The following is a 23,980-nucleotide window of genomic DNA, read 5'->3' as shown; positions in this document are numbered from 1 at the left end:
TCAGTTAATGCAATGGTAACATGCTAAGCTTGGCGAAGCAGTAAAGCACTTAATATGTTCTTCCTTTAGAAAATGCACTGCAGCATGTTTTTATTCACAAACCTGGGTTGAGGATGGAGCTTGAAGTGTCTGCGCATTATTTTCTCAGCTTTTTTTTTCTTTTTACACAGAGGCTAAAACAAAACCCTTGTTACTGCCAAAGAAACTGTATTATTTTACATTTCTGTGACAGCGCAAAATGGCAGCCAGCCAAGAACCACAATAAATGGCAACATTAAGATGTCACGGTTAACATTCGTAGGCTCAACAGATACGACAATAAATGACAATTTATAATCAATGGGTCCCAGATGGTAAGATAATAATTCAAGATCTGCAGACATTTTTGCTTCCAACTTCTTGACTGTGGGGAAGGGGACGGGTAGGAGCATATCACGTTTACAAATTTCATGTTTTATTTATTCATCTATAAAATATCTATGAGATGAGTAAGCAAAACTTTATCTGTAACTCAACTTCTTCTTTCTGAGTGCCTCAGACAAGCTAAACGTTCCCACAGAAGACTCTTAAAAGGAAAGCAACAGCCAGAGTTCTGCACTTAGGGACCTGACAAAGGAAAGCAACACCTTTCATGACCTACATTGAGAATTGAAGTAATAACTGAGAAATTATGTAACAGAAAATGTATGTATGTATAACACTGGGTTCTATTCACTAATGGCCAGTAATATTTAGGTGCATACACAGCACAGGGAGATTACGTTACACATACCAGTTTGCATAACTCCCATTATGCACACACGTTTTGCTTGTATAATGCTCCTTACACAAATAAAGTACACATTGTTCTGCAAACTACATGTCACATTATTTGCATAATGTCCGATAATATTTAAGTGCACTTAAAGGGACCCCGAGCAGTAATTAAAATCAAAATTTTCACTTACCTGGGACACCTTCCAGCCCACCGTAGGTCGTGAGGTTCCCCGCCGTTCTCCTGGCTCTTCTGCGGGTCCCGCTGGCTGTTCTGTTGCCAACAACACCCGGGCACCCGGCACTTCCTGATTTTGTATCCTGGGTGTCGACGGCAATGGAGCCGCCAGCGGGACACACAGAAGGAGGATGGGGTTGGCCGGAGGAAGTCCCAGGTAAGGGAAAGTTTTGATTTTAATTACTGCTCGGGGTCCCTTTAAATTTTGCAGCTGCATTCACTACAATACACTATGGGTTTCCAAGGCAGGAGATCATTAAAGAACTTTGTTGACATTTCTGGCATGAATTTATGAACAACTGTTAGCTATTCGGTAGCAAGACAAGAGTTTGTAGCCCTCACCTGTGAATCCCGGTTCAAGTCAGAATGTAAAAACATTAAGGAGTCTTTGGGCAAGGCTCCCTAATGATCCTGGTTGTTGCCTGTGGTGAGTGCTCTGACGCACTGTGCCAGGAGAAAAGCACAATATAAATATTATATGTCTTGTATAGTCTAAAAATCCGGGTTTATTAATAAAAATGTCTTTCTGTGGGTGTATGCTAACTCCAAACCTTTCAATAGCAATAACTATAGTTATTTATGCCCTGGAAAGGTTTGCAAAACTTTGCCACCCAGTATCAGACCATAACAAATCCTAGCCAGGCTTGTAGACTGACTTGACTGAAAAATAATAGTAGCGGTAAAAAAAATTAAAAATAACAATAAATAAAAATAAATAAATAGCATGAGAAGTTAAAAAATAGAAGATACATCAAGAAATGATTGCTATTCGCCATGTAATTCGTTCATGTTATTTGATCCACAATGAGCCAGCACATCATCATCTTTACTACTGGCAGACGAGGAAAAACTAGACAGCACCAACTGCCATTATCTAAAACTACATCCACTAAAGCTGGCCACTAACGGTCCAATTTCTAGCGAAAAATCGTTCGAGCGATCAGAAATTCTGATCGGATTGGTTGTAAATAATCTCCATTGGTGGACACAATCGATTATGAACGAGTGAAAAAAATGTCGCCCGAATGAATTTTCGTCGAACGAAAATTTGGATTTTCTTGGTGGTTGTGATAGATAGGAAGCAATAATTGGTTAGTTGATGGTGTAGTGAACGATTTTTCGTCCGATCAGAATTTCTGATCGCTCGAACGATTTTTCGCTAGAAATTGGACCGTTAGTGGCCAGCTTTACAATGCAAAGGTTTTTTTTTTTTTGGTTTTTTTTTAATAGATATACATATGCTGAGAGGGATACTGGTTGCTTGGCAGTTGGAAATAGCCTTATTTCCCTCAATGCAACAAGGTTTGCAGACAAAATAAAAACTTAATACTGCTGTAAGGGCCTGAGTCCACTAACGCAGTTGGGCGCAGTTGTGTCTGCTTTTCAGCAATACATCAATGTTACTGATGCTGAAAAGTGGACAGAAGCGGACACCACTGCGCACAACTGCGTTAGTAGGCTCAGGCCCTAAGGGCCTGTTGCCACTACACGCGGATTCTGGATGCAGAAAAACTGACTCCAATGAATGCCTATGGGCCTGTTTCCACTAAATGCAATTTTTTTTATTCAGATTTCCCATAGGCATTCATTGGAGTCAGTTTTCTGCATCCAGAATCAGTGTGTAGTGGAAACAGGCCCTAAAAAGACCTAGGTCATAATATTACACTGTGGGAGGGGTTTCCCCAAAATATCAGCCAGACAGACCCCCCTGATGATCTCTTGGAGAAAAGGTAAAGATTTCTCATGGGAAAGGGGGTATCAGCTACTGTTTGGAATGAAGTTCAAGCCTTGGTTAAAGTTCCTCTTTAAGAAGCTTAGTAAACCAGATCATTTAAATTGTAAGGGTATTGCAAATGTTCTAGCTAATGCTGGAATAATATAGTATATACACCACTAACAACAAATAAGAGTCCACCACTATACCCAATTTTAAATGAAAATAAAAAGAGACACATAAATTCCCAACCATGCCTCCCAATTAAACAGACTTACTAGGAAACCATCCTTTTTCTGGGAAGCATGTTTATGGTGTTTCTAATACAAAAAAATAAATGCTCTATATTTGACATACCAATATGAGGTCTGTGCTGATTGGAGTCTGGATGGCACGTTATATGAACATCTTCTTGGTGACTGCAGTCATGTTTTCCCCAGGATTGCTTAGCACACTGGGCCAGAGCGGATTCTCTGCCTGTGCAGGCCACATCATCCAACCAGATGACACCAGTACTCTCCTCAGAATTCTTCTCCAAGCTGATCTTTCCATATCTAAGAAGCAACATAACTACTATAGAAATCACTATTTAGCAATAAGCTAGATCATTTTTTTTAAGCAAAAGAAAGACAAAGAGGGTAAGAGGGTAAAAGCTCATGCATGCATTAAACTTATACCAGCCAGAATATTTATCTTAGATTGTTTTAGATGACAGTCTGGAGGAAATAGCAATCACTTTAATTGAACCACTTTCTTATCCCCCAACAGTGGTGGTCCCTGTTTGGTCTCTATCTCCTATCTTCATAGCACAGCACATGTTGTTTGGCAGAGCTTATGTTGCACGCTTGTCTTTACAGCTTGGAAGAACAAAGAAATCGAGAGCCCAATATGGTGTAGTATTGTTAAGTTGGTTGTGGTTTAAAGCAAAATATTTAGCTATACTCACAAACATAGGCAACCACTTCAAGTGCAGGTGGGGAGTATTAGAACCTGACCCCACTCAGGTTTTTAAGATGTCGCTCTCTGTAGATAGGAAACAGGGTAGCACCCCTCCACCGAGGGTGGAATCAAGAGGCGCTCACTTCTACATTTAGACCCATTGAGTTATGCTCCTTTTTGCCTGATGAAGCGGGACCACACCTGCGAAACGCGTTGCACTAAGTGGAGTTAAATAAAAAATTTTACTTTGATATATTGTGACTCAATTGAGTTTTATATTTTTGAGGGAGGTAAGTCCACCTGAACATCCCCCTCTTTTAGACGTTTTTTAAACGTTTTTATTCTACTCTGGCGCCTCTGTACACCAAGCCTTGCTGAAATCTTGTCTTTACAGGTATGTTGTAAAGAGTGAAGATAACAGGTGAATTGTGTCTATTATGTCAGTGCATAGCTGTAGTCGTATCACATTTTAATGTATTTTACTATGCAGAAGTTTGGAGAGATTATGGTAGAAGTTTTACATAAATCCATAAAACCTATTACTCTTGCCAGGAATTAATGTATAGACACCCGATGATGCACATCCAGCTTATTCCCCTGCAAGCACATCTGTTTGGCATTTGTTGTCCTTGAGAAAGAGAAACGCTGTTGTCTCAAAATGTTGGAATATCTTATATGCAGCAATAAAGCTTAAGTTACATCCTACAATATATCTGGAGTGCTGACCATTCACTATGACTACATATTGGTTTTCCGGTAGACATTGGTCTGAGCACCTAGGAACTAGTGTTGGGCGAACACCTGGATGTTCGGGTTCGGGTCCATTCGGCCGAACATGGGCCAGATGTCAATGGGACCCCCGAACATGCCGCTTTTGGGGGCCCTATGGGGTCACAGGCATAGGGCGGGAGCATGCCCCGAACGTGGGGGGGTCGGAAATTCCCCCCACCCCCTCCCCTAGCGCTCCCCCCTCTGCCCGCTTCCCCATAAAAAAAGTTTGCGGAAAGTTAATAGTACCTACTACCTACTAGTGGTGGCTGGCTGGCTGTGGTGAGATCATGAGTGAGGAGGAGTCCGACTAGTCTAGGAGACGCGTTGAGGCCGGGCAGCGGGCGGTTCAGCGGTAGTACCCTTGTGGTACTTCCGCCCTTTCTCTGACCTCACGTCCTCTACGTGATGACGCATACGAGGGTACGCGTCACGCGTACCCTCGTATGCGTCATCACGTAGAGGACGTGAGGTCAGAGAAAGGGCAGAAGTACCACAAGGGTACTACTGCTGAACCGCCCGCTGCCCGGCCTCAACGTGTCTCCTAGACTAGTCGGACTCCTCCTCACTCATGATCTCACCACAGCCAGCCAGCCACCACTAGTAGGTACTATTAACTTTCCGCAAACTTTTTTTATGGGGAAGCGGGCAGAGGGGGGAGCGCTAGCGGAGGGGGTGGGGGGAATTTCCGACCCCCCCCCCCCGCGATCGGGGCATGCTCCCCCCTTATGCCTGCGACCCCATAGGGGGGCCGTATTCGGGCAAACAGGGCCCTGTTCGGCCGGGCATTGAGTAGTTCGGGCGAACCCGAACTAAAAGGTCGAACACCATCAGGTGGTCGGCCGAACTCGAACATCACCCGAACAGGGTGATGTTCTGCAGAACCCGAACAGTGGCGAACACTGTTCGCCCAACACTACTAGGAACCATTGGACCATACCCTATGGTGTGCATCACCCCACCTTGACCCATATTTGATCTAAGGTACATTTAAAGTGAGTCTCCTAGAAACTGAAAAAAAGAATTCCATACCGTATGCAACTCTTGAAAAAGCCAACGCTAAAAGGTAACTTTGCTTAAATTTTAGCAGTCACATGACCAGTGGACTGTTGCTCCAATTTGGAGACAGGATACTGCCTCACGGGTCAAGACAGAGATTTCTGCAGTAGCTTATGGGAGGAGGGGGCATGACCCAGACTGCCACTCACCCCCCCTTCTGACGGCAGGCAGAAGAGACACATGTTGCATATTCCTAGAATGTGTAAGATGCAGACTGGCGGTCAGGGCCCAATTCCACTACAAAATGATGTGAATGCGGCTACCTAGCCGCATCGCATAACTTCCACCCCCGGCCGCATCACTTCCGCATCTCCCGATGCGGAAGTCAATGGAGGAGAAAGGACGCGGATGCGGGCGTGCGAGAATCTGCAGCATGCTGCAGATTCTCAGATCGCTCCGCACCGCTCCACACAACATGCACGCAGTGGAAACTCTTCCATTACTGTACATGTGTTTCAGGACACCTGCGGTGTGATGCGGCTATGTAGCCGCATCGCACTGCTCTTAGTGGAAACGGGCCCTCAGAGTGGAAGAGAATATGATTAAATATATGATTAAAACATAAAAGTAATGGAGCTAATGCTGGTAAGGTTCAGGAAACGCTCTTCCCATTGAGTGAAACAATTTATGTTAAACCAACAACTTTGAGACTGTAGAGCACCTCAGTAAAATAATAAGCTTCAAAAGCAGTTTGTGTAATTAAAGGAATGAAGATGAAAATAAACTGATGATATAAACAATTGTATCTATCCTCCTACTCCTAAAAAAACTTTTTGAGATATCCCACAGTTGTATTTTATGTTTAAATGTATATGTTAAGCTTCTCTGCTCAATGCCCCCTTTTTTGAAGTGTATCATAGCTAAAAATCTACAAACTATTGATCTTTTTTATCTCTTCCTTGCCCTCAGAAGCTATTCTCTGTTAAGAAAGCTTTATGGCTGTAATTTCTTAGCAATGAGGGTTACACTATAGTTGGACTAAGTCTGAACTGGAGAGAAACTGTCAGTTGCATACATAAAGGTTAACTCTTTCAGACAAAGACAAAAAGGAACACAGCCTAGTTATTTGTATGCTTGGCACTGTACATACACATGTTTATCTCATCAGTTTAATATCACCTTGGTATTCCTTTAAGTCTGCACAAGCTTTCCAAGTATTCAGTATACCCTGCTAAATACAGTATGTTTACAAGTTGCTTAATGCTATGGGGTATATTTTGCAACTGCGTGGGAGTAGCAATGGAAGGTTCACAAAGCCAAAGCACTATATAGTTTCCACACGGCAACAAGCAAAATGTAAACATTCTTACTTGAGTCCAATTAAAATTCTGTATACTCAAAATGAAACTAAATAATTAGAACATATGGAGATGATCATATAGCTGCTCTAGTTTAGAATTATTACTGATTTATAAAGGGCCATTATATTCTTGTGGCACTGTACGTTTTTCTAAAATGTGCTAAATAAAAAAAAGAGTATGCCTTTTAAAGAGGGAACATAAAAATTCAAATGGCGTGTTATACATATATCTATGCCTTTAGACGTACACCAATCTATACGTTTTTTAACGATAAGAAACAAGGCAGGCACCACACAGAAGCTTTCCACTGTGGGCTCCTCAGGCATGAATGCCAGCTATGAATGGTATCATTGTTCAGGGTGAATATACAAGTGACCATCGTGGGTGGCGTAGTCTTCTAAAACATGTGTTAAGAGATTGTAAAACCTTGGAGGTCCACAACCTAAATAGCGACTGTCCATATTCATATGGTCTGTTACACAGGCTGATCCCATCTGACACCATACATACATCTGAACAATGCTTATATTATCTATTTTATATAGTGAGCCACAATCAGAAGAATATTGCCTTGGTCTCTTACTGAATAGCAATCTCAACTAAGTAACTGAGCTGCTTAACTGAAATATGTGAGGGTCATTTTTATTTATGTAATGCAAGCCTGGTGCTTAATAGCAAAGCAAAATAATTCCTGAGATAAGACATTGCAGATGTGGAGATGTCATTCTGTAGCATTAGTGTTCTGATCCTGTAACATTTGTAGAGAGCAGTATAACAGGCAAATTCAGTTTTGTTATACATTTGCCACGAGTAAATTAGAGCTGCCCACGGAAGTTATTATTGTAGCCTTCTAACATGGTAAAAATTTGCAAGATCCAGCTGCAGTTCTTTAGAGCCATATAAAGAGAGGGACACTGACCATCATAAGATAAGAGGGGTACAGCACAAGCAGCACTATAAAGGGGTAGTACTGTACATATAAGGGCACTGTAAGGGTAACATTATTGGGGATTTTTTTTAAAGTGGTATAAACAGGGCCGCCACCAGAAATTTTGGGGCCCCTCACACATCATCAGGCCTGGGCCCCCCCTCCCTGGGCCCACCCACTGGTTGCTGTGCCCTCCCACTGGCCACCCCACCCCCGTGTCCGTGCGCAAAGTGCGCTGCGGCAAAAAATGTACATGGCTCCGACACTGAAGAAAGTGGCATGCACAGCGTGATGCGGCAAAAAGTGGGCGTGGCCATGGCATGTTGTGGGTGGAGCCACATACTAGCAAAATACAGGTAGTCCCCAGTTAACAAATGAGATAGGAACTTTTAGGACCGTTCTTATTCTTTATCCATTCTCTTTTGCCCCCCTATTTTCTTCCTGTGCCTCTTTTATCCCCCTCTGTCTCACCTCAGTTTGTGCCTCTTTTGTGTCCCTCTGTGTGAACTTATGTTCCCGGCTTATCTCTTTTCTCCCTGTGCCTCTTTTGACCACCTCTGTTCCCCCTGTGCTTCTTTTATCTCCCTGTGTTACCTCTTGTCCCCTTCTGTCTCAGCTTGTCCCCCTGTCCTAGCCAGGTATAGGCGCCCCCCCCCCCCGTATAGGTAGCTAGGTATAGGGGTACCCCAGTATAAGTAGACAGCTATAGGTGGTGCCCCAGTATAGGTAACCTGGTGTAGATGCCCCCAGTATAGGTAACCTGGTATAGCTGATGCCCCAGTATAGGCCAGCAAGTTACAGGTGCCCCAGTGTAGGTGGTACCTTTGTATAGGTATTCTGGTATAGTTGCCCTCAGTATAGGTAGCCTGGTATGGGTGGTGCATCAGTATAGGTTAGCCAGGTACAGGTGCCCCCAGTATAGGTAGCAAGCTATAGCTGCCCGAGTATAAGTAGCCAAGTATAGGTGGTGCCCCAGTATAGGTAGCCAGGTATAGATGGTGCCCCAGTATAGGTAGCTAGGTATAGGTGGTTCCAGTCCCAATATAGGTAGCCAGGTATAGGTGGTGCCCCAGTATAAGTAGCCAGGTATAGGTGGTGCCCCAGTATAGGTAGCTAGGTATAGGTGGTTCCAGTCCCAATATAGGTAGCCAGGTATAGGTGGTGGACAAGTATAGGTAGCCTGTAGCCAGATATAGGTGGTGCACTAGTATAGAAAGTCCACTGTAGCGGGCTCAGTTAACTGCTCCCCACATTCAAGCGCTGATGTCACTCTTCTCTAATTGCTGGAACGTGGTGTGCTGGATAGTGAGCCACAGGCCCGCAGCCAGCACATGCAGCCCTTCCAGTGCTTTGGGGGCCCAGGGCCTCCAGAAGCACTGGGCCCCTCACTGCAGTATCAGTTGTCCCCCCCTGATGGCTGCCCTGGGTATAAAACCCTGACATAATATTCAATAAAAACATGTTTTCCTACTTTTTATATGCCATACGGTTATATTTGCTTTTGCTTTTTGCAAGTATTATTATTCATTTACAAATTACAAGTTCCCAAAGAACACTTTTTTTGCTCTGAGAGCTGACTTTGCATTTTATTCATAACTGGTTTATTCATATTGTAATGTAAGCATAAATTCTTTCTGAGTGTCTGACTGTGTTCAGGAGATTCTGCAGTGTCAGAGAAATGTTTACTTAATTGTATCAAGGGAGCAATGTAAACACAAGATAACATTATCTCCAGTTCGGATGCATCCAGCTTTCCCGGCAAGGAGCTTGTAAGTCCTGTGTTTAAGTAGTTGAATGTTGTTCTAGTAAAAAAAAATGCTGGTAGTATATAATATGCTGTAAATAATCTTTTAGAGCAAAGAAGAAATGCTGGGTTTAATTCCGCTTTAATGGGCAGACACTTTACAGCAAACCTGAGGCAAAAAATAACTTATGATATAGTTAATTATATGTGTAGTACAGATAATTAATAGAACATAAGCAGCAAAGAAAAGAGTCTCATATTTTTATTTTCAGTTATATAGCTTTCTTTTTTTTTTTTACATTGCATCATGCTGTCACAGCAGCAGTTTTAAAATCAAACTATGTCTTGAAAGTAAATGAGAACCTGAAAAATCAACCAGATACTTACCTAAGGAGAGGGAAGGCTCTGGGTCCTATAGAGCCTTCCCACTCCTCTCCCACTCCCCTCGTTGATACTATTCCCCCTATATAATAAAAATATGAATTATCCCCCCTATTAACCTTTACCTCTCCATTTTTACCATGAAAATATGTGGTTATATTACCAGTTCAAGGGGAAATAAGTGAATACTGCAGCAACAATACACCTTTATTTCTAAATCAAATGTCATCACCACTCATTTTTCGTCTCTACAGTAGCACTTTTTGTTTTAAAATTATAACAAAAAATATATATTTTTGTCTCGTGTTTCCCATTAAAATGCATAAACATTTAAATTATTCTAGGGGAAAAAATACCACCCAATGAAAGCCAGTTTTGTCATAAAACAACAAACAATTCATATACCACTTAAAGTGGATCAGAGATGAACTTTTACTCATTGCATAATTGTGTTCCTTTCCTATTGTTTATAGGGCATTCCTCAAGCCAAATACTTTTTTGTTTTAATACTCTAATTCCCTATAAACTGAACAAGCCACGCCCACAGGTTTTCAGAGAGCCAAGGCACTTTTCAACATGGCTGCTGTCATTGTATCACAGGAGGAAACACTCATATTCTATTAAAGCTGTGTGCAGCTAGATTTGCTGTGTAAACTATCTAAAGGTGGCCATACATGGTACAATTTTTCAATTAGATAATTTAGTTTGATTATTCCATTAGATCGAATATAAAGATTTTTCCAGCATGTCCGATCATTTTTCCCGAAAAAACGGGATAATAATTTCATGATCGAAAAAAAAAATATTTTCAACTTTCATTCAATTCGACCATTTAGATCGAATAAATGGGAAAATCTAACGTTTTTATTGAACCATGTATGGCCACCATAAACGTTAGATAAGATATATAGACAAGTTACTTGTTATAGTTCATTTTTCATTTCGGATCCGATTTAAGTGTCATAGTGATAAAGTTATTGCTGATTTAATAGGGATATAAAGCTAAAGCAAGATCTAGATGTGAAATGGTTAAAAACAACAAAATGCTAAAACAGAGAGCAATAATAAGTCTTAAATGTGAGATTTTGTACACATTAAATTCTCACATGACTGTTTACTTTACATTTTCTTCTCATCTCTTTCTATACAAATGTAATAAGCATATATAGTATGTTATTGCCTTATTTACTAAAGATATCTCACAGTAAAAATGTATGAAACTAAAAAGCAATAAAATGGCAATCTTCATGGTTTTTTTTACCTATTGTCTTTTAAATTAACCCAATATTGGACACTATCAACAGGGCATATTATGCAGCTGGATATATAATAATAATGAGTGCCGGATTTACCATAAGGCATTGTAGGCACGTGTCTCCAGGTGCCTGCTGATGGAAAAGTGTCTACCTCCCCTCCTTAAATGCCCACCTTGCTTCCCTATGCAGAGTCCTGAGGAGAGTGTAAATGAGAGGTTACTCACCCTGCACCTCTAGCTACCTAATACTTGGGGCACCTCTAGTTACTTAATATTGAGGGTACTTCTGGCTACCAATACTAAGGGACACCTGTAGCTATCTATGACAGGCAAGGGAAGTAAGAGAGAAGTGACAGCTGGGACAGCCAGCACACTTGCGGGACAGGTTGGTGGGGGTTTGTAGATTCATGGATGGGGAAGCCTAAGTGCCATTACATCCATGGCTATAGGCTCCTGTGAGGTAAGTCCATGCCTGATAATAATAATAAAAATAATAATAATAATACAGTTTAACCACTTCTGTGCCAGGGGGGTATTTTGCTGATCGGTGCTGCGTGGGCTCTCCAGCCCGCAGCACCGATCAGCTGGCAGCCAGGGCGATCAGACTTCCCCCCTTTTTTCCCCACTAGGGGGATGTCCTGCTGGGGGGGTCTGATCGCCGCCGGCTGCTTGCGCTTGCGGGGGGGCTCTCTTCAAAGCCCCCCTCCGCAGCGCTTCCTGGCCTCCTTCCCCTTCCCTCCCTTTCCCTCCCCCTGTGAGCGGCGCAGGACGGAATTCCGTCCTGCGCCGGATAGGATAGGCTTCAGCCTATCAGGTGCCGGCGGTCCCCGGCCAATCCGAGGCTGGGGATCGCCGATCTCTGCCACGGCGCTGCTGCGCAGCAGCGCCGTATACATGTAAACACCGGGGAAGATCTTCCCCGTGTGTTTACATTTACCCTGCGAGCCACGATCGGCGGCTCGCAGGGTGTTCACGGAGACACGCTCCGTGAACTGACATGGAACGGCCGCTCTTACGAGCGGCCGTTTCCATGCAATCCACTTCAGGATTCAGGGGCGTAGTTAAGCGTACGCCGAATCCTGAAGTGGTTAATATATGAGCTAGAGGGACTAGCAGTCTGCTGGTTGTATTTTCCAGGTAAACCCTACTATATTTCCCCATAGTGTTAAGCCTGAAGGAAGACCGCAAACTCTTTCAACAAGAATGATTTTGTTACTCCGTTGAGAAAAGTGTGTTCATTTACATGGGCAGCTGTTATATCTGTTATAATATACTTTGCATGTCCATCAGGCATCTAAGGTCTTTCCCACCTATGTACAATTTAATTTTATTAACAAATGTAACTAAAATAATGAGAAAGTCCTCACTATTTTAGGACAACAACCAAAATTAAAACTGTGTATTTTCCTGTCCTGGGGTTTTTGATAATGAGACAGGCAAAAATGTCACAGGAAATTTGGGCACACCATGCGCCGCCATGGGCGTAATGTGAATTATGGCTACAGCAGCGCTCAGACAGTAATTTGGGCCCCATCATAGGACGGAGTCCAAATCATTATTAAAACAGCGCAAGTCAGCCAAATTATGTATTACCCTTGGAAGGCTGGAGGGGGAATAGTACTTAACAGTGTCGGGACTTTTGCAGGAGCCATTTTTTGGCTTTGTCCTGCACCCAAATTACATGCATGCTTTGATGATCACCTTTCCAGTGAGAATCGTTTCAACTAAATTATCTGCATTATTTTATTTATTCAAATAGTCTATCTGTCTCTACCTAAAAAACAGGGGTTCTATTCAATAAACGTTTGAGTTTCCTTTCTGATTTTTTTTTATCATCTTAATTACCAATTTCCCTTTTCACACCTAGAAAGTGAAAAAGTACTAAAACGTAAGTCAAAAAGAAAAATCAAACTTAAGTTAATTTGTGGGAACTTATTTTGAGTAGTATTTGATTGCTGGAAACAAAAAAAAATGTATCGAAAGTGTATGAAAACATCTTCTGTGAGAAAAATCAAGAGAAATTTTGACTGAATCAACGATACCACCTTATATCTACTACTTTAGTATAAAATGAAAGATTTAAAGTTTAACAGTTACTGCAGTAAATATATAAGCTGATCAAGTGGACCAAAGCAAGTCCTTGTCTAGTCAGTTAACCTGGCAAATTGCCTACTGCTGACAATATGAGTAGGCGAGACATTTACTACCAGTATGGAATATGACAGTAATTAGTGTGGAGTTGCAGGTCAGGTCTGGTCGCCTGCACAGTGCAAGCTAAAACTACAGTGACAGGATGTATAAGTCATGAATCCCTAAGTGCCTCTGCTTATCTAAATGCGTTACTGCAGGGGCTGTTAGGTAGATTTTAAATGGCAGATTTTGCATGTACTGGAGCACCTTACTAAAGGATAGCCCTGACCCTTTGCCATCCACAAAGGAACATATACAGTATATATATATATATATATATATATATATATATATATATATATATATATATATATATATATATATATATATATATATCACTAATATTATAAATGTGAAAGTTTGGATGTTTGTTACTCAATCACACAACAATGGCTGCACGAATTTGAATGAAATTTGGCACACACATAGTACATTACCTGGAAAAACATATAGGATACTTTTTATCTCCATAACCAAAAAGTGGGCAGAGACAAATACAAATTTCACTGGGAAAATGTAAACTGCCACCATTCTTACACTGTTAATGGTAGGGTTCTCAAACTTTCAACAGTTGCTCAATGGATGACTGGGATTAATATTCAGGAACGTGGATGCAGCCTACAAATCAAAATTCACCTATTGATTTTCAAGGGGAATATTTAATTGCGGACATTCTTGCACTGTTAATGGCACAAGCCTCAAACCTGGTACAGGTGGTCATTGGATGACTGGGGTTCAAATTCAGAAAAGGGGTGGAGCCACAAACAGCCAATCAGATTTGTTTCATTTCAATGCAAATTATTGATGCCAAAGACAGCAAAGCTCACAAACTTAGTAATTGAGTAAATGCGTGCTAGGGTTAGAAAAAGTGGGTGGAGCCAACCCCACCCAAATACATACCCGGGCAACGCCATCAGCTAGTGTATATATATATATATATATATATATATATATATATATATATATATATCTTTTTGCCTAGCTGTTTTTCAGGTCTTTTAAATTCAGTCATTCTTTTTACAATAAGCATGAAGCTGAATGAATCAGACACCTGATTTGCATACTTGTTCAGAGTCAGTGATTCAGAACATATTGGAGGCAGATCATTCGGACAACAGTGGCAAAGCAACATTATTTAAAGGAAACCCAAGGTGAAATTAAACTGATGAGATAAACAATTGTATCTATACTTCAACTTCCAAAAATTACTTTTTAGAATTCCAGAGTTTTATTTTCTTTTTAAAGGCTATAAAAGTAAGTTAAATGTTGTGTTATCTCATAGACTGATACAGTCTTTCAGTGTCCCAGAAACTAAAATATTAACTATCGACCTTTTGAATCCTTTCCCTGAACTCAGAAGCTGTTCTCCATCAAGCAGGACTTTTATGGCTGTAATTCCGTATCAATGAAGGTTATGCTATAGTCCGACCAGGTCTGACTTGAGAAAAACTGTCACTTGCATAAAAATTTAACTCTTTCAGGCAGAAAAGGAGCAATGCCTAGTTATACTGCATGTATGCTTGGCCCTGTACATGTCTCTCTCATCATGTCAATTCGGGTACACTTTAAAGAAAGACAGTCAAGGCAGCTTCCATTTTCTGTTTACTGTAAATTAATTTGAAATGTAATTTTAAGAGGGAAAGCAGAGGAAGAGACTTCACTCCTACCCCATGAGCATTTCTGCACCCCCTCCCCTGCTCTCCAGATTGAATCAGTGATCTTCTGAAGGTTTTTATCTTTTGCCTAGCAACACACTTTGATTCTTTAACCAGTTCTTAAATGACAGTAGCAAGGGTGTCCTCATCTAACTGGAATATTAGCCTTCCTAAATTTTCCAGGAGCTTGGCAGTATACTCCACACCGTACTCCAATAGTGGACAGCTCAACGTCAATCACCAGCAACACAGACCAAGAAAGAGGGGAAACTCAGAGGAACAGTCTGATTGTCATCATGTGACCACTAAGCAAAACATTAAGCTAAGATGTTTATGAGGCCTTTTTTTTATCAAACAGAATAAGTAAGGTTAAGTAGAGGAATCCAACCATACAATTATTTCTGTAATGAAGCTCTGCTTGAAGATATGTGGCAGGGGGTAATTTTAAACAGACAGCTTTCACTTTTAAGACACACAGACCACTTACTTAAATCCAAGTTGGCGACACACAACTTGCGTGTTCAGGTCTGTCCACTCATCATCGCATATTGTTCCCCATTGTCCCTTATGGAACACTTCCAAACGTCCTTCATGGCTACCTTTGCTTCCTGCTAATCTGATGGAACCATCTACATGAAAAATTAATTTTCAAAATTATTGGGATACTATTTAATATTAATAAAAAGCCATTGCAATCCAGCCTGCTATCTGACATAATACTTCTCACACAAACACTGGATCATTTATTTTTTATTTATGACTATTTCATAGCGTATCATTTAAATACTTTATGGTTTTTGATTTGCCTTATTCTTGTAGCCAAATAAAATTCAAGTGTATTTAAAGTGTATGTCAAATAAAAAAAAATAGAACAACTTGTTATTATTAATAATGATATTATTATAATCCGAAATCTTAATGCACAAATTGATGTATAAATGTCCTCTCTTTTCCAGGCAACGCAGATTTTTTGTGTCTCTTTTTGAGCATAAGGACTAAGACTCTGATTCACCAAGTGCCAATGAAAATGATGTGGTACACAGTGCATGTCAGTTTTACCAGCATTTATGCAAGCAATGCAAATAGCTTACATTACGTAGACACAGCAGGAATTTCCATGTGCAAACACTGGCAAATTTGATGTGCAAATGTCTATTTTAGCATCCTTTCCACTAAAAATCTAAATGCTTTTATTTTCTTACGCACATGCCATACATTGCATCATAATTATCATGTAGTTGGGCAGGTTTTACTATGTGAGAGGTTTTAAAAAGTGAGAGACTAACTTTCAAATGGGAGATCCCCTATTGCTGCACCTGAATGCAGCAAGAGCAAAGGCAGAAACTGTTGTCAAGCAGTAAAGCCCTGTACACATGATCGCAGACTGTTGCTCAGCAGAGTTCGGGACTACATCTTTCAGTACAGGGCCAATGCAGTACAGATGTGTCTGTAGCCTCCATGCACTCTGTTGCTATGGATGGGGAAGGAGGACCGACTAGCGGCGCATGATGGAGCGACACAGTGCAGGTAGGGCGAGTAGAAGAACAACGCTTGGCTGAGAAGATCCGCTAGGTAGATTGTTGACCGAGGCACCAGGGGGATCACTATATACAAGCTAGACTTTCAGCCTCGGCCATGAACTATTTAGCCTGTGTACAAGGCTTTAGGCTCAGGACGTCGATGCAGAAACTTTTGATTCAAAATTTCAGGCTATATAATTTCAGTCTGGCAACATCAAGGGCAACACTTAGCTTGTAAGCCTATTTGGCAGGACCCTCCTCCCTGTGTGCTCCTCTCTGCCACCATATGGGCTTGTCTGCTAAATATATGCCTATATTGTTGCTTCACCATTTTGTGTACCATTGTTAAAGCTGTAATGTCCCTGTGTGTGTTTAATGTTGTAATGTCTCCCCTATCTATTGTACAGTGCTGCATAATATTTTAGCACTTAATAAAATTAATTAATAATAACAACACTGTCCTGTTCCTGTGACCTGAGATTCACTTTAAAGTCTTACCACACACACCCATGTATATAGGTGAAAGGGTAGCAGAATCAACTAGGCTAAATTATGACTTGGTTGAAGGAACACTGCATCATGTCATTATTTTATTATATTGTATTATATTTTTTAATTCTATTTTATGTTTACTTACTTTGTTTTTTTAGTGAAAAAAAGCATCAAAAATACTTGTGTGGCATAAAATGACTGCTACAAGTTTTTCTTTTTCAAATAATAAACAGGCCCTTTGCTTGTCTACCAAAACGGGATACCTGCCAGTGGTGTACAGGAGACCCCAGCATCTTCTTTGTGTGCACAGTTGTGGTCACCCCAAGCACTGCGCTGGCACTCCTCTATAGACAGCTCATTCCCTGTACATTGCACTTCATCCAGTAATATGGGGCCGCTGCCTTCTCCAAAATAGGCTTGACTCCATGCCTTAGCGACTCCCCTGTCAATAAAAACAACACAATAAGCTTCTGCCAAAAATGGAGCTATCACACTGCGCATTATACATTATATTATATAATTAGCAAATAATCCAACACATGCTTCCTCCAGGCTCTTTTTCTTGGCAACATTTCCTATTAGCAAAGCATGGTACAGAATGAAGATGGTTTCTAAACACAGATCCAAAATGTAATACATCTGTAACATAAAACATTTCAAAAATCATAAAATATCTAAAAATGCCATGTTCTGCCATATACTCAAACACAGAAAATAACACATTTCACAAAGTCCATAAAAACAGTCACATCCTATCTTTACATATCGATGTGTCAAATGCAAATTAGTCAATAATCGCTTATCTAAATTACAAAGGTTAAAATAACATATAAAGATCCTGTACATGTCATTTTGCAAATGAATGATATTAAATGTCATTCAACTTCAGTCTGTATTTGCTCTAGTTTCATTAGAAAACTTGTTGGCAACCTGGAAACCGTAACAGCTATTTATGGCTTAGTGTCAAAGATACCCAGAATTCTTCCTTTCATTAAAGCACAACTGAAATCAGAAGAATATGGAGGCTGTAATATTTATTTCCTTTTAAACAATACCAGTTGCCTGGCAGCCCTTTTGATCTATTTGGCTGCAGTGTGTCTGAATCACACCAGAAACAAGCATGAAGCTAATCTTGTCAGATCTGACAATAATGTCAGAAACACCTGATCTGCTGCATGCTTGTTCAGGGTTTATGGCGGAAAGTATTAGAGGTAGAGAATCAGCAGGCCAGCCAGGCAACGGGTATTGCTTAAAAGGGAATAAATATGGCCCCCTCCATATACCTCTTATTATAGTTGTTTTAAGTTTTCTTACTGCACAGTCCAGTTTGACGCCCAGGCAACGGGCCTGGGAGGTAGGGAGGATGGTTCTGTAATGGAGTTCACACTGTTACTGCTTGATGCTAAACTAGCATTGTATCCAGTGGAAACTTCATATAGCATCTTTTGGCCATTTTGTGGGCTTGAGCACAGTAACAGACTTGAATCAAAGCAATCTTCGACTGCCATTCAGAAGCCACACCACCATTCAGGAAGTGGCCACCAACCCCCCTATCTATAATTCCTTACAGCTTGGTAGTTTTCCCTTCTGGGCATTTTCTGGCTCCAAAGAATTCTTTGCTCATCTCATCGAACATTATCTGACCTTGCAGTTGACCATTTAGTAATCACTGATACGTTGTTACCGATTGTTCGTTGTTGTTTTTCAGACATTTTTATGAATCTTACCTAACAAAACAGATTGTATTGCATCATATTTGGAAAAAAAACAATGATCACTTCAAGGAAAAGATCACTACTGCTGAAAAAGGCAATGTATTCAATTTTGGTCTGTGCTTTGCAGGGTTTAACTACATGCCTTACTTCAGTGCGCTCACATGTAAGTAAGTAAAATATGCATTGAAAGCACAGCTATTTAAAGCAATACAGAAGTCTAAGAAAAACACTAAAGAGGGATACTTACCTCAGTAGTATGAAGCCTCTGGATAGCCTAGAGGCTTCCTGGATCCGTCTACATGCCACCATTCTAGCGCTGGGTCCCTCTTTATCTTCTGCCTGTGAGAACAACCTTACTGGATATGCATGAGTATGGTTTGCACATGCCTAGTCTGTGGACAAGCACTTTCCTCTACTGCACATGTGCGCACCATACTCACTCATGCCCAGTGCAATTGTGCTCATCTACAGCCGCACTCGCAGGCAGAAGAAACCTATTTAATCTGCTGGGTTTTAATAGGTATAGAGGGATCAATGGCAGGACTTCCAGCTCCTGAGGTTGGTTTCTATCTTATTTTTAATTTAGCTTAGAATTTCTTAAAGACAATTCCCTACTCAAACTGCAACATGCATATGCCTAAGTTTGCTGCCAGTCAATTGCCCAGGTTGTAAAAACAATTAACATACTCCTAAGGTATGTACACACATCCAATCTTGATTGGCCACTTTTACCACTTCCATGTAGTTTGAGAGCTCACCTACACAATCTGTTCATAGAATTCAAAAACTGTTGGACATCATCCTTCATGGAAATGGTAAAATTGGCCAATCAAGATTGGATGTACAGTATGTACCAGGCTCCACTCTGTGCAACTAATGTGTACTAGGCTGTTCTAAACCCTGGTACACATTTTTTTACTTTTGACAAATCAATTTTACCACTTCCATGTAGTGTGAGAGTTTACCGACACAACCTGTTCATAGTATTAAAATCTGTTGACCCTCATACTACATGGAGGTGGTAAAATGAGTACAGTTTCCACCCGGGCTTTCAGCCTTAGACAATCTGGGCATTTTTTTTTATTGCATTAAAGTGCAAAACCTCTTGCAGAGTACCCATCTAAGTTTGTGCAACTCTTAACCTCCTGAGCGGTATGGACGAGCTCAGCTCGTCCATCACCGCCGGAGGCTGCCGCTCAGGCCCTGCTGGGCCGATTTTTATCAAATAAAGTGCAGCACACGCAGCCGGCACTTTGCCAGCCGCGTGTGCTGCCTGATCGCCGCCGCTCTGCGGCGATTCGCCGCGAGCAGCGGCGAAAGAGGGCCCCCCTAGCCGCCTGAGCCCTGCGCAGCCGGAACAAAAAGTTCCGGCCAGCGCTAAGGGCTGGATCGGAGGCGGCTGACGTCAGGACGTCGGCTGACGTCCATGACGTCACTCCGCTCGTCGCCATGGCGATCTAAGCAAAACAAGGAAGGCCGCTCATTGCGGCCTTCCTTGTTTATTATGGGCGCCGGAGGCGATCGGAAGAACGCCTCCGGAGCGCCCTCTAGTGGGCTTTCATGCAGCCAACTTTCAGTTGGCTGCATGAAATAGTTTTTTTTTAATTAAAAAAAACCCCTCCCGCAGCCTCCCTGGCGATCTCAATAGAACGCCGAGGAGGTTAAATCAATCTTCACAGAAAGTGGAGTTTCACCTTAAGAAAACCTGCTACATTATTTGGCAATCACCAGATGCTAAGTCATATTCATAGTATAGATGATTGTTAGGGCAGGAGTGAAAAAAGACAATCATTTATAATTATACGGAATTGATAGAACTGTAGAAATTATGCAAGTTCTAGAATAGCAACAGTAGAAAACTGAACAACTTAGCTCTAATTTTAAAATGAGGCATGCAGTTAAATAGTCCATAAAACCCTATCTGAAAAATAATTGGTTATGTGTTGAAAATGATGAAATTCGGAAACAACTCCACTTGTTTTCCTTCACATCAATAAAGGTCTATCTAGGTTGACATACTATTCCCTATGCAAATGGTCCACCTGTTTCTGCAGGGATATATCAGTCACACATCATGAGCAAAATAACAACAGATGGACCCAACTACTTTTAATTATTCTGCAGTCATGAGATGGTTAGCACTGTTCATAAATTATTGTGTCAATTATCCAGTTAATATACAGTTAGTTTACTCAGCACCATAACTACCACAAAATGCTGTGAAAAGCATGTCAGAAGTTCACCATTAACTATTTCCAGTGAGAACTTTAAGCTAACAATAACATGATGGTGATTCATAGCTCAATTTTTCTAATGCATGGAGTATTATGGTGCATGCACATAGTTGGTGGGCCAGCACCTGCACCCCTTGAGATAAAAGCTGAGGTTAACTAGAGTGAATTGAAAAGGTTACTTATAGTTTATGAGTGCTATTGGAAGTATAGTACTTTCAAACATTAATATGAAGGAAAAAATAACAATAATAAAACTGACCAGTTGGTTTGAATTATAAAACTATGGGCCAGATTTATAAAAGCATTACCAACAGTTTTTTTTTCTTCTTAAACAGTTATAACCAGCAGGGAGAACAGTTCTGCATGGTAAGAAGAAAATTCTTAAATCCTACTCAATAGCGGCAGTTTAGCGTGAATTTATAGACCTGCACTACAGTTAGGCTGCTTGCACACCAAGACGTTACAGGCGCACGTTAGTGCGCCTGTAACGCTCCCCCAACGCACAGCAATGTAACACAAGTGGGCTGTTCACACAGCCCACGTTGCGTTACATGTAACGCTGCACGTTCTGTGCAAAGTGCAGCATGCTACGGCGTTGAAGCGGCTATAGCCGCGTTAGACTGTTTGCACATGCGCAGTGGGGGGCGGAGGAGGCGGGGAGAGCCAGCTACAGTAGCCGCGCACATGGCTACTTAATATTCACTGCACTGGCGGGCGCTGATTGGCCGGCGGGACCACGTGATGCGGAGTGTCTCGTCCTGCATCACGTGGTCCCGCTGGCCAATCAGCGCCACTCTGGGAGACATTATAGGACTCGAGCCGCCTAACGCGGCTCACTCTACCGTCGGCTCTTGCAGCACCATACGTTGTGTTAGGTGCACGTTATGCAACCTTAACGTGCCACCTAATGCAACGTCTTGGTGTGCAAGAAGCCTTAAGAAAAGTGCAAATCCATTCCTAAACTGTGCAGATTAAAAAGTGCTTAAAGTGACTCTGTAACAAAAATTACAACGTTTTTTCTACCATCCTACAAGTTCCTAAACCTATTCTAATGTTATCTGGCTTGCTGCAACTCTTTCTACTATAACCATCTCTGTAATAAATCAATGTATCTTTCCCCTGTCAGACTTGTCGGCCTGTGTCTGGAAGGCTGCCAAGTTCTTCAGTGTTGAACTGTTCCTCTATGCACACTCCAGTGTGTGTTTTATTTACATAAGCCAGCAGCTTCTCTGCTATCTTATCAGTGATAGAAGAGAGCTGGATAAAAATCCTCCTCTGGAGGCTGTGAAAGGAGCTGGTCTGTCACATACTAAGGAATTAACGACATAGGCAGAGCTGTCTGCAGGAAGCCTGTAATGTTCAGTGCATGAGAGAAGCTGGGGACAGAAGGTAAACACACACAAGTGATCTCTTGAGATTCAGAAGTAAGGCTGTATACAGCCTGCTTGTGTATGGATGTATTTTCTATGTGTGGACATGCTGTACATCAACCTACTTCCTGTTTTGGTGGCCATTTTGTTTGTTTATAAACAAACTTTTTAAAACAGTTTTTGACTACTTTTAATGCGACGGGGAGCGGTGAAATTGTGACAGAGGGTAATAGAAGATGTCCCCTAACGCACTGGTATGTTTACTTTTGTGCGATTTTAGCAATACAGATTCTCTTTAATCACACTTCTACACAGCTTGTGCAGTGCAGGCTAGACAAGATTTGAAAAGTGCTTCTCCCCCCCACTGTACTCCTTACTCAGACCTGCCTGTCAACAAGTGTCCTGTGAAGCTGTTCTGTGCTTAATCCTTCCAGTGCTGGGCGTCAATGCAATACAGCAGACATGTCTTTTACACACTGTACTGTCTAAGAAACTTTCTGAACTCTTCCTATTTAAGAACAGTTTAAGAAGGAAACTGCACTGTTTGGTGATTTCTTAATATGTCTGAGACAGTTCTGCACACATTTCAAAAAACCTACCAATATTTTGTCTCAGACACTCTTGATAAATGTCCTCCACTGTGTTTGGTTTGGGCCTGGAGGTGTGACGGAGCGTATCTTATGCTAGGTACACACAACACAATTTTCTGGCAGATTTACCTGCCAGATTGACTACCTCCAACATGTCTGATTTAATTTCGGATCGATTTTCCATTTACTTCTATAGAAAATCACTCAGAAATCAGATCGGACCTGTTGGAAATAGCTGATCTGGCAGGTAATTCTGCCAGAAAATTGTATTGTGTGTACCAAGCATTACAGGTGTCCCTTTTTCCTACCTCAGAAAGTTGGGAGGTGTGGCTACTGTGCTAAATGGCATTTGGCTAAAATTATATTAAATATGCAGTATATACATGCTTAACTGTGTTACCTAGCAAAGGATTTGTAATAACGATCAGCAAGTATTGTGCTTCATAACATTCCTTTCATGCTGTATGCATTTTGAAGTACCTTTTCACTCAGCTATTCAAAGTTGCACCCAGAGCTGTTACTGGGTTTCGCCATGCCAACTAATGAGTATTGCTATCATAAGGGGTTAGGAAGGATAGGGTGGGTTAGAGTAATGGATTTCAGTGCCAGGTTTTAGGTCAGTGTTACAGTTAAAATAGCGTTATTTGAAAGTACTGGATTAGGTTAGGTCTAGCAAAAGATATAGAAGTAGATTGTGGTTAGAATCAGCCATCAGTGAAACATGTTATTGTTAGGAAGATACAAGGTTAAGGTTAGGGCCAGTGGTTAAAAAGAAATATTATTATTATATAGTATGTATATAGCGCCGACATCTTCCGCAGCGCTGTACAGAGTATATATACAGATTAGTTATACAAAGTAGATGGAAGATAATAAGGTAGGTTATGGCTGTGAAAATGGGAGGGGGTGAAATTAGGTTTAGGATATCAGGGCTACCCACAGAATTTCACACCAATGTTATGTATTAAGCTAAACAGTATCTAAAACACACATACATTATTTTTTTTTGCTTTTCCCTTTTTGTATTGGCTACTTACTCCCTGCAAAATGAAAGCATTATCATTACAGCTGTAGAGATGAGTGTGCACATTGCAACCTTCCGATTTTTGATCAGAAAATGCACATTCTGAGAGA

General features: G+C 41.2%; 1 protein-coding gene across 1 annotated transcript in view; it reads right to left on the bottom strand.

The window, feature by feature from the left end:
• Positions 1 to 23,980, bottom strand: part of PRSS12 (serine protease 12) — a 218,342-nt gene that overhangs the window by 99,125 nt on the left and 95,237 nt on the right. Inside the window, exons 5-7 of the mRNA XM_068280625.1 lie at positions 17,201 to 17,379; positions 15,413 to 15,554; positions 3,063 to 3,259 (exon numbers count right to left, since the gene is read on the bottom strand). Of these exons, the coding sequence (XP_068136726.1) occupies positions 3,063 to 3,259; positions 15,413 to 15,554; positions 17,201 to 17,379 (518 nt within the window). The remainder of the gene's footprint in view (positions 1 to 3,062; positions 3,260 to 15,412; positions 15,555 to 17,200; positions 17,380 to 23,980) is intronic.

This window comes from Hyperolius riggenbachi, chromosome 1 (genome assembly GCF_040937935.1).
Source record: "Hyperolius riggenbachi isolate aHypRig1 chromosome 1, aHypRig1.pri, whole genome shotgun sequence".
NCBI classification, from domain to species: domain Eukaryota; kingdom Metazoa; phylum Chordata; class Amphibia; order Anura; family Hyperoliidae; genus Hyperolius; species Hyperolius riggenbachi.
This window is presented reverse-complemented; position numbering and strand designations above follow the sequence as displayed.